At 43.1% G+C, this 12,037-nt stretch overlaps 1 protein-coding gene across 1 annotated transcript in view; it reads right to left on the reverse strand.

The window, feature by feature from the left end:
- Nucleotides 1–12,037, reverse strand: part of Col4a6 (collagen type IV alpha 6 chain) — a 302,609-nt gene that overhangs the window by 61,742 nt on the left and 228,830 nt on the right. Inside the window, exons 4-5 of the mRNA XM_036175415.1 lie at nucleotides 5,252–5,386; nucleotides 3,645–3,689 (exon numbers count right to left, since the gene is read on the reverse strand). Of these exons, the coding sequence (XP_036031308.1) occupies nucleotides 3,645–3,689; nucleotides 5,252–5,386 (180 nt within the window). The remainder of the gene's footprint in view (nucleotides 1–3,644; nucleotides 3,690–5,251; nucleotides 5,387–12,037) is intronic.

The raw sequence follows: 12,037 nt of genomic DNA on the forward strand, positions 1-12,037 counted from the left end.
TTATATTTACCTCTATTTAGTCAAGCTCTATGGGCGGGGTGCCCAATTTCCTAAGGGTTATCTTTCAGCTATGTAGTAGGAATAAGTTAAAGCAATAGTCTATCTCAGTACTAAAGATCTTCCTTACTCCTGGGCCATCAAAACTTTTATCTAGACTCTTATCTTTTGGTATCCTTATGGAATGGTTCTCTGGTTTTCTCATCTAAACTCCTAATACCTCTCACTGGTAGAGAAACCTGTTTCCCCCTTCTGCACCTTAGTGAAATTCTCTGGAATTAACCTCTGGCCACCAACTTAGACTTACCGCTTCTTTCTCATTTTACTAATACAAAGGTTTCGAGCCAGTCAGACTTATGTTCTAATCAAGCTTTACTGTTTTCTAGCTGGAGTACTCAATTCCTCCTTTGGTAAACTGGTGACAAATAATACATAACTTATAGAGAGGTTGTCAACATTAGAAACAACATTGTGTTACGCTTAACATCAAGTGATGTTAGGTTTATTAAGTAGCAAATGAGTAAATGGTTAAGTCTTGATCTAGGAAAGTCAGCAAGGATAAAGTATAGGGTGGAGTTCTACCTCCTTTTAATGATCAGGACCACACAATTTCTGGAACTTTGTCCTCCTTGGCTATAGCTAATAATTTTACTGGAGTGTGCCAGATTCCAAGGGCATAGCTCTTTGAGTGGATCTCATGGATCTATATATCTACAAGGGAATGGATCTGCTGTGTTCCAGAAAAGTTGTGTTTCTAAGACCCAAGTCCCAAGGGAGAAGTTCCCATGATGAGTGCTATGTGATCACTTTCAGGATATAAATATAGTGTGCTTATTTACAAACCTCTAAACTAGGGGAAAAGTTTGCCATTGACACCCTGGGAAAAGCTAAATCTCATTTCAAAGGACATCTTTCAATCTTCTGCTTTTAATTAATTTTAAATGAAAGTATTTTAGAGTTATGCATCTGTGACAGGTGCCAACAGTGCTAACTCACAACTGGGACATCTTAAAGTCCTGAGTTGTACCATCCCCAGTGTCTTTTGTGCTGATGTTGAATATCCTAGTCGTAGGCAAGCAAGCTCTGTTTGCCCTCTCTACTGGCTGTTGTGCTCTTCAATGCAATGAATTGGGTTATCATGAAACAGACTCTGTGTTGAATATGTCTACATAATAGTAAAAAATAGAATTTGGAGACCCAAACCAGTGACACACGTTAATGATCAGCCATTGTTAGAAGAGGAACTAGATCTGTATAGTGGTCCAGCTTAGTGAGAGGTGTCAGAGAAGCTGTTGGCTTTAGTGAATGGTTTAATATATGTTGCTAAAAGTTGAACAGATAGATTAGTTGGACAAAGCATGTGGGGTCTGTTTTTTCTGTGTGAGATAGCTCTATCATTCTGGGAACTCAGGCTTTTACAGACACTAGAAATAGGATTCAGTTCTTCAAAATGTTTCAGGCTCACTGGGACTCTTGGGACTCGGGGGGGGGGGGGGCTGAAGACGTTATCTGTACTTTAAAGGAGCTAGATGAAACTATGCATCAAGGAACTAGAGTAGTGAATCACATGCCAAGGACTCCTGAGATCTTCAAGAAGGAAGGAAGAGTTGAGTACAGCACAGGAGGTACTCAACAGGTATGTCTTAGATAGTTGGGAGAGGCAGAGTCAGAAACTAGAGAAATCAAAAGTCTAAAGGAAACACAGACAACCTTTGGTGAAGGAAAAGGCAAGAAAGGTGGTGTGTCTTTTGGGAGCAGCCAGCTCATTGAGAGGATTGGGGAGAGCTGCAACTTGTTCTCCTAAGCAATGAAACCACAAAGAGAAGTAAGTCATCAATGCCTGCATTGACCATAAGGTGGAGGTGTCATTGGCTAGCTTGACTTGGGGACCACTTCCAGCTTAAATTTAGAAATAGCCTAGGCAGTACAAGATTCACTTCTCTGTTCCAGCTCAAAAGAGAGAATGGGGGTAGGGAGGATAGTGGCATAGAAAGTTCCATTCACTTGTGTATCTCTGGCCCAGCCAAGTCTGTGGGATGACTGGGCAAGGCTGCCCTCCAGTTTGGCAGTTACACTCATCCCCTGAGCCTGGACGACACACTCTGTGCAGGGATTCTGCCCTGTGCAGCCATAGATACCCAGCCATAAGAAAATGTAGGTGGATGTCAAAAAAGGATGGTTATACTGTCCACTTAATTTTCCAATTGGCCTATTTTTGGACATTTCCTAGACACTGTACTTGAGTAAAACGTAGATATCTGATGGGTGATGTGATTTAATTAAGAAATACAAAGAACTGAGTCTTATATTCTTAGATCTACAAATGTCTACTAGATTCAAGAGAAAAATAGATCAGATGATGATATCTATGAAGGGAAAACCATATCCTTCCTGTCCTCAGAGTAGAGTAGGAGCACATAGCAGCTGAATACATTGTTGCCTAGAGATTGGAACAAAGAGACCTGAATTATCTTTGGTGACGCCCGAAGGTTGTATAGCATAACATAAGACAGTGGGTAGTCTAGAGTTTCCCCAGTAGTGTTTTGATAAGGTTCAAAGAACTTCTCAGGGCTTGTTAGAAGGGTAAGGGCAAGCTTAAGTCACTCTCAGGTGGAGGAGCTTTCCTTTTTTTCTACTGTATAGTCCAACTCTCTTAAACAAGACTGAAAAGTCTTATAGACAAACATGGCTAAGTTTATGTATTAAACACAGAAAGAAGGCAGTAGGGACAGAAGCAGAAAGTGATAGCCAGTAGGTGTCAAGTGTTATACAAGACCCTAGCCGCATAACCTTTGACCTACAGTCTGTCCTGCCTATGGGATGTTCTGGGGTAAGGGTGGCCTAGAGATTGAAGGAGTGGCCAACCAATGACTGGTCCAGCCTAAAACACATGCAAGGAGAGTAAGCCCATGCCTGACACTGGCTGAAGCATCAGGACACACAGGCTGGGTGACCTAGAGACATAGGATAGAACCAAACATGACTGGGGGAAGAATGTCAATTTGATGATGCCTAACGTTATTCTACTATACACATAGATTGGTGCCTAGTCCAATTGTCATCAGAGAGACTCCATCCAGCAACTGATGGAAACAGATGCAGAGAACCATGGCCAACCATTAGGCTGAGCTCAGGGAGTCCTGCTGAAAAGAAGGAAAAAGGATTGTAGGAGCCAGAGGGGTCAAGAATAATACAAGAAAATGCACAGAATCAGTTCGCCTGGGCTCATAGGGGCTCACAGAGACTGAACTGACAACCAGGGAGCCTGCAAGGGACTGACCTAGGCCCTCTGAACATATGTTAACAGTTGTGAAGCTTGGTCCTCTTGTGGGAATCCTAACAGTGGGATCAGGGTCTGTCTCTGACTCTGTTGCTAGTTTTTGGGACCCTACTCCTAATACTAGGTTGTCTTGTCCAGCCTTAATACATGGGGAGGTGCTTAGTCTTACTGCAACTTGATATGCCATATTTTTTGATACTCATGGGAGACCTGCTCAGAAATGGAGGAGGAGTGGATTGGGGAGTGGGAACAGAAGGGGGTGGGGAAAGGGCCTGGGAGGAGAGGAGGGAGGTAAAACTGTGACTGGATGTAAAATAAACAAATAATTTGAACAAAAGAAAAAAGTTGCTTTAATGTACACACTCACCGGAATCCCATTGATGCCAACAAAGCCAGGAACTCCCATGGGACCCTAAAGAAAGGAGAAGGAAGAGAAATGTGTGAGACAATCCAGTGGATGCCTGTTAGGTTCAATATGTTTGCTGATGGGATTTGAGGACTTAATTTATTGATGTTTTATATCTCCTTCCTCATGCTGTGTTGCCCCAAGTCTAAGGACTGATCTAAGGTCTTGAGCATGTTCATGTTCTGAGACCAGTTCTTGTGTTAAGCAGTATAGTGGAAGCCCTAAAATATTACAGGGAACCTTTACATCTTGGATAAAAACAGTAGAACTTTGACTAATCTAACAAAAAATTTCTGTCCATTTTTCTCCTTCAGATAAGGGTCCCAAGCTAGACAACACTTTTTATCAGAGGACACATGCGATTCTTGCTTATCCATGAATGACAGTTCCAGTGCAGGCTAGGCCACTGACTTATCCAAACAAGTCAAATCACACCCCCTTTCAGGAACCAGGGCACCACAACCTCTTGATGATAAAACCTGTCAACTACAGCCTCTTGGTTCATTCTCTTCCTAAGTACAAGTCTGGGTGGCCTTACATGCTGCGCAATGTATTCCTTTCCTAAGATGTGAATATATGTGACTCGTGAGTTGCCATCCACGTTACCCATGCATAGAAAATTGCCATCAACCTCATGTGTCTACCCTTATCGTTACTATGGCAATCCCTTCACCACAATATGAGATTAATAGGAGGTGATGGTAATACAGAGGGTCAAATTAAGTTGCTAAGATTCAGTAGGCCAGTCACCATGTCATTACCATTCATTTTTGTAGTGCATTCCCTTCTTTTGTGGTCCAGAATGCTTCTGAGTTCTTGCTTGCTTGCTAGTCTTATCTGTTGTATGTTTGATATCTACTGATCAGCTGATCAGACTTTCTACCTAAGCACAGCTCAAACCCACATGACTTGACATGAATGTGCTAACTTGTGGTACAAGTTATATTCACTTGATTGTCTGCTATGAGAGTCTCCAGAAATGGTTTCCTCCACCACCAGCCCATCATTCACTCCATTTATTTCTTTTTCTTTGAGATGGGTGTTTTTATGTAGCTTGGCTGCTCTTGAACTTGTGGCAATCCTCCTGCTTCTGACACTTGAATGCTGTGATTACAGATGTCCATCACTATGCCTAGATCACTCATTTTCTTCCTTTCTTTTCTGTTCCCCTTTTTTCTTTCTTTCTTTCTTCCTTCCTTCCTTCCTTCCTTCCTTCCTTCCTTCCTTCCTTCCTCCCTCCCTCCCTCTCTCTCTCTCTCTCTCTCTGTCTCTCTCTCTCTCTCTCTCTTTTTCTTGGTTTCTTTCTCTCCTCTCTTTCTTTCTCTCCCTCCCTCACCTCCTTCCTTTCTTTTCTTCATAGTTTTATTTTATTGCAGTATAGTCATTGTACATGATACTGTTACACAAAGACATTTTCACACAAGTACATATACTGTACTTTGGCTCAGCTCTTCTTAAAGTATTTGCCCTGGCACCAAAATATTTAGGGACAACAGTATTCCCTTGCCAACTGAGCCTGAACATTTGACTTTTGTACTTATAGCCCTTGCATCAAAGGTGCTTCTTACCTTATCTCCTTTTGATCCATATGGTCCCAGAGGGCCTGGGGAGCCTCTTTCTCCTTTCAACCCTGATAAACCAGTAGGACCAGCAAATCCTTCAGGACCTGATGGACCTTGAGTTCCAATTGGTCCAGGGCGCCCCTAAAGATGGACAGAATGACTGAAAATTGGTCAACAGAAGATTTAACATCAACATTTCCAATTTTTTCATGCACAGAGTCCAGGCACCATTTCACTAAATAATTTTGGCTTAAAGATCTGTGAGGCATGCCAGCGTTCCAGACATGGATCAGAAAAGGCTATTTTGGGGGCTGCTAAGCTTATTTGGATAGAACACATTTTATAAGCACATTTAATAAGATTCATGTGCACCAAGATCCTTCAACTTTGGACTTCTTAGAGGATTAGTTATTCAGGCTGGATAATATTATACTCTTCCTAGTTAATGCCAGGCCATCCATCAGAATGTCAAAACAGTGAAAGAACAGAACACTGGAGAGCACCATGGCATTTTATAAGTTACATCCAAATGGCCAACCACATGCTTGCAGTGAAGTTCAGAAATGGCCATGTCTAAAGAATGCTGCCCTAGGGGGCCAAACAAGGGTGACTCCAGAAGCTGCCAACTCTTCAAAAATTCATCTTTGTTAGCTGATCCCAGGATCCCATCATTGAACCTGGCAACAGATACTCACGGGGAACACACACACACACACACACACACACACACACACACACAGAGAGAGAGAGAGAGAGAGAGAGAGAGAGAGAGAGAGAGAGAGAGAGATTGCTCGTTCTTTCTTCCTACCCCCTTTCAGTCCCTCCTCCTATTTGCAACAGCACCCAGTGTGTAAAGCACAAGGAGCCTGAGCATGTCTATTAAGTATCAATTATGGTAGCAGGAGTCAGCAGCCTGAAGATTCTGAATGCCTTGGTTATAAAATGTCTGTAACAATTAAGTCTGAGAGTTCAGGCTGACATTTTAAAGCAGATTGAGACTGAGAATGAACCCCAGTGGGTGCAAAACAGACAGCCTGGACTATCATTTAGAACAAATCCCAGTAGGGACTTATTTTATTTTGGCTGAAAAGTGAAAACCATTAGCAATGCGCATTACCTACCTGAGAACTTCATATCTAGTAGAAAGCCCATTTCCATAAATGCTTCCAGTCCCACCTCCCCACCCCTTTAGTGACTGTCTGCAATTTTCTAAAAATCTGTGACAACTCTGAAAAAGCCCATTAAATATGCCCTTTCCCATCACCTTCAAGCTTTACATTTTAAAAGGCTGAAAACAGAACAGACGCCTTAAACACCGTGTCTAGAATTATGTCCTGGTAATGCAAGTGCCCACCAGCTGTGCTGGTCCTCTGGGGTATGATTTGCAGTGTCAATCAGGCCTATGAAGACCTAGAACTCTCAAAAAGAAGTGAAAGATGTTCTACCTGATGAGATGCAACTCTCTGGAACACTATCTACCACTCAAACTTTGCCATGCTCATGGTGAAGGCCATGAACTGTCTGTCAGACTTCTAAGAGTGCTTGGGTAGATAGTGAATATTCACTTTTTAAGCTGTCATCTGCCATTGGTGGAATTTTGTTTAGAATCATTCTCGTGTTTGTCATTGAAAGTGACGCACGTACACACACACACACACACACACACACACACACACACACACACACACACATGAGTACTACTAAAGAAAAAAAACCTGTAGTACTTTAAAGACCATTATGCTAGCATTTGTTAAGGGTGAGTGAAGGAGGAGGAAACTGGACCTAGGTTTCAGGATGAACATACACGCTTCCCTGATAGTACCAGTGTGGAAAGAGCTTTAAGTACACAGTGGAAAGGCTGCCTGGGAAGTCTGTGGAGCGCAACACCTGGCCCATGACTGGGAGAGACATGGCTACTTGGGAAGGCTGAGCAAACTCCAGCTGGAATGGGCCTGGAAAGTTAGGCAGGAAAGGTGAAGGCCTGGTGTGGTCAGATCCGGAGAAGCAGCTGGGCAGAAAGCAATGCTCAGTGATGTAACTCATCAAGAAGCATCATGAGCATCACCAGGAGACCGAGGCAGCCTGCCTGAGGCTGGAACAAGGGAGGCAGATAAAAAGCAGCTGCTGAAGGAGAGGACTGCTCGGTGGGAGGACAGGGACAGGGTGGGCTTGTCGGGGCTGTTGTATTACTAACAGAGAAGATCCAGCCAGACCACAGAATGTTTGGCCCAAATCTCAGCCCTCCCAAAGAGGTTCTTCCAACAAGGGTAGGGGGACACAGTCAATCATTGGACAGCTACTAAGAGAGCAGCTTGTCTTTTGGCTCAGTTCTTATCCTGCTTGTGTTGCTGTGTTTGGAGCTCAAGCAGTAGTCAATGTGAGCACATGGACTTACACTAGCCGCCTCTGCTCTCTTGTACTTCTGAATGCATGCTCACCAGCATAGGTAAACTCGGAAACTTAGGCTTCAGAAAAATCTGATGGACCTAATAGAATTCCGAGTTAGTCTAGCAGAGGCTAGTTTGGAAGGCTGCTTCCTTTCTCTTGGTTGAGCAAGCATGCTAAATTAGCCAGAATGTTGCATATAAGTCCCCTAAAGAACTCATGAGATTAAAAACAAGAAAGCAAATTCCAAAGGGGTTTTTGGAGAGGCACCTCTTGGAGAAACAAGGATTCGGGGGTTGCTCTCAGATTGTTTTGGTGGGTTGGCTGTGTCAGCAGCCGGCAGGAAACCTCCCAGGCTGACTTCAGCACAGGATCCTGCCGGGTAGGTGTCTGGAGGCTTCTGAAGAACTCCTTGAATTGCCTCTCCAGCAAGGTGCCAAGGCCTTGAGGTGCATTGAGACAAGATCTGAGACAAGGAATCTCCCCACCCACCCACTGAAATCCCTCACACAGTGGCACAGAGCACCGTGGACAGTTGAGGGCAGCCATGAGAAAAAGAGAGAGACACTTTTTTGGGGGTGGGGTTCTTGATCTGTGTTTAGCATTGCTTGGGTTTCCCCCGACCCTCATCTCCAATGCGTAGAATTTCAGTGTGCTGCTCAAGCTTCATAGCGAATCACTGGCAGACTGCAGTATGGTTGTTTTTGTTTTTTGTTTTTCCCTGCAGACACTTATCTACAACACTTTTTCTAATGACCAGCAGAGGTCAGTGTGAGAACACAGAGACTGAAGATAAACAGGTGGGTGGGTGGGCCTTTCTCACACAGAGAAAAGAGAAATCAAACCAGTGTCAAGGGAAGTCACAGAATGTTCAAGCAAGAAAGGCCCTTGGAGACCATTTATCCCAAGGTTTATTTTATATGGGGTGGAGTAGGCTGAGAGAAGAAGGATTTTGTTTTGTTTTGTTTTGTTTTTTTAGGTCACATAGCTAGTAGGAACGGCGTGAGACTTAAACCAGGCTATCTATCTCCTTTCAGTGCTCTCTGCCTGTTTGTTGGCTGCAGATTTCCTAGGGGGTCCTCGAGGGAGGCTGTCTCCCCTTCACCCTAGATCCTCCTCTGGGACTGTTCCCATCAGTAGGCTGCAGCAGCCAGATGCTCACTCATCATTTCTCTCTTCCGAACCCTGATCACAGACCCAATCTGCAGCACCATCGCTGTTTGGATGGCTAGCAGAATTTCAATGGGCTTGGACTAATGCCATGCCCTGATACATGTCATTTATTTTGGCAGATGGACCAATCCAGGGCAGAAGGGACTCCTCCACGTTGTTCCAACAAGCTCTCCTGCCTCCATCTGCTCAATATTTTTAATGTGCACAGCAGGACCTTAATTCTCAAGGGTTGGGAATTGTGCCTAAGGCCAGGGACTACAGGTCTGCAGCTCAAGTTGGCAATCTCCTCCTGATTATGGTGGTTTTGGAGTCAGTGCACAGTTTAAGGTTACCTTTGATTCCAGACAACAAGAGTAATAAACCCATTAATGGAGTAGTAGAAATATGCATAAATAGCGTCTAAGATTTTAGAAACACATACCTGAAACTAGGTGGGATGGCAAAGTTGGTGGAAGAAGCTGACTGCATGATTTGGTGTATGTCTGCTTTTTTTTTTTTAAATCTCCCCTGCACCCCACTAAGATTCCAGTAGTCTTCTCTCATAAAATTAAAATTTGGTCCTAAGAATCTGAAACCCATTTCCACTGATGCATGAATGATTGACAACTTTGAGGTTTACTTTTCCCAAGGGGAGGCTTGTCCTTTACTGGAGAGCAAAACATTAGGCCAAGGATGCAATTGATATTTACAAAGCAAAGAGGGTAGCCTTCCTGAGGATCCAGCTGTATTCTAGGAGGTGGTGGGTAGGCAGCACTGTTACATGGCCCTGGAATCAGAGCTCCTCAGAGCCATTTTAGTTATACTCTTAACAAGTTACTTAGCTACTCTGAGTGTCAAGGGTTTGAGTACTATACACTGTTGTATAGTGTTATTGTTAACATTTCAGTGGGTCAATGATTGTAAAACACACCTGGTACCTACAACAAAAATATCAATTCTCCCTTCTTTCTAGGTATTGTTCTTGAAAGAATGGAGATGTTTGGACTGTGTAATTCACACTCTTTGCCTGAAGCTTAAGTGAAAGATGCATGGATGTCATTGAGAAGTCTTTTTTTGGTGGGGGAGGGAGCGGGGTGTCAGGGAATGATGGAGCATGTATACTGACAGCCAACATCTGTGAGACCAATTCTCCATTCCTTATAGATTGTGTCCTAGTTCTCCCAGCCACTGGGGTCCTCAGTGTCTGCTTGTATTTTATCCTAAAGCAACACAAGCTACATTTTCATACCACATTCCCCGCCTCAAGTCTGAACCTCTAGCTGGATTTCCTTCTGAATATGTCATAAGCCTATAGCCAGTGTTTTAGCTGGTCTCTGCACTGTGATGTTTCAATTCAACCTCGACAAGAGCTTATTGGCTTATTGTTTTCTCTGCAATCCCATTCCTTAAACAAGTGCTCATCTCAGTACTTGGCAATAAATAGTTGCTGAATGGATGGAGAAAGGAATGAATGAATATACATACTGAGAAGCCAGTGGCTCAGAATGGATAGTTTCTTCTTGGGAAGTCTAGACAGTTCCAAGAGAGTGCAACCAAGACATGGCTTCTCATAAGATCACAGAAAAGAGAGCTGCATAAGACTTGGGAATTACCCAGTTCAGTATTGGGAAAAAGAGATTTACCCAAGTTCATGCAATATCAACTCTAGACTTTTGGAAACCCAGTATAATTATACCTTTTAGAGATGTTCAAGGCCGATTTCATCTATATGTTATATAGTTCCTGAGCATTCTCTCTGTTCTGAGCTCTAAGTAGAATGGTTTTGTTTCCTATACTGAGTGGTAGCTGTCTATACAACAGTGAATTTATTCCGCACCTACCCTATACCAGGCACTTGGGTGAAGATGGTGGGTAAGGATCAGTTTCTGCACTTGTGGTGCTTATAGTTTGGTTACTTGAAAACATGGGTCATCAGCAAGCTAATTCAACAGTTTTCATGTCTAGCAGAGTTCTGAACTAGACATGTATGTAGCTATGTGTGGTTAAGGAAATGGTGATACACAGGAAAACACACCACATGGACCACCCTGCTTCTTGGGATGAGAAGGCTCATTCTAAGAAGTGGTTGTGAATAAAGTTGTAGGCAATACATTTTTAAAAAGTGTACTGCATGAGTGCCAGAGGAATTCAGAGATGTGTGATCCAGCAAGGGGTTAGAGACATAAGGAAAGGTTTAATAATATGGTAGGGAATGCATTCCAAATATAGAGAATGACATGCTTATGGAAATTAGGAAATCAACTTTTGTGAGCAGGAGCCAGGCTTTACTTGAGTGAAATGAGAGAGGGAGTAGATGTAAAAACCTCAGGATCCAGGCTGGAGAGATGGCTCAGAGGTTAAGAGCACTGGCTGTTCTTCCAGAGGTCCTGAGTTCAATTCCCAGCAACCACATGGTAGCTCACAACTATCTACAATAAGAGATCTGGTGCCCTCTTCTGGCCTGCAGACTGAACACTCACTGTATACATAATAAATAAATCTTAAAAAAAAAAAAAAGAAAAACCAGCCAGGCAGTGATGGCACACGCCTTTAATCCCAGCACTCGGGAGGCAGAGGCAGGCGGATTTCTGTGAGTTCAAGGCCAGCCTGCTCTCCAAAGTGAGTTCCAGGAAAGGAGCAAAGCTACACAGAGAAACCCTGTCTCGAAAAACCAGAAAAAACAAAAACAAAAACAAAAACAAAAACCCCAAAACAAACAAACAAAAACCTCTGGATCCTAAAGGGTTTACTATGGTTCACAAGCTATGTTTTAAATCTTACATTGGCTCCCATTTACTTTGGAGTTTAGAGAGAGCCTGGGGGGACAAAGATTCAGAGCACAAAGTTCTGAATTCACATCCTCTCTTCATTGCTGTAGGACAATGGCACAAAGGATGGCCTCAATTTCCTCATCTTTGTATCAAATAAAGATAATGTTAGTGTCTACTTCATGGGGCACTTACAGAATTATGCAAAAATAATTAGTGGAAACCATGGGTTTTACTGCTTAGAATGAGGCAGATTCACCTGAACATGTTAAAAGACAGCCACACCCCACCCTCCATTTCAGACTGGCTAGGTGTTGCTAAGAATGTATGTATTTAGTCAGTTCCCAGGTGGTACTCATGTTACTGGAGTGAGGGCTACACTTGGAGAATTCCTGCTGAAAATCATTTTACATGGTACCTAGAAGAACAAATGTACAATAAAAATGAATAGTTATTGGCATAGTTCTATCTATTACTTAGTAGATTA

This window comes from Onychomys torridus, chromosome X (assembly GCF_903995425.1).
Source record: "Onychomys torridus chromosome X, mOncTor1.1, whole genome shotgun sequence".
Lineage (NCBI taxonomy): Eukaryota > Metazoa > Chordata > Mammalia > Rodentia > Cricetidae > Onychomys > Onychomys torridus.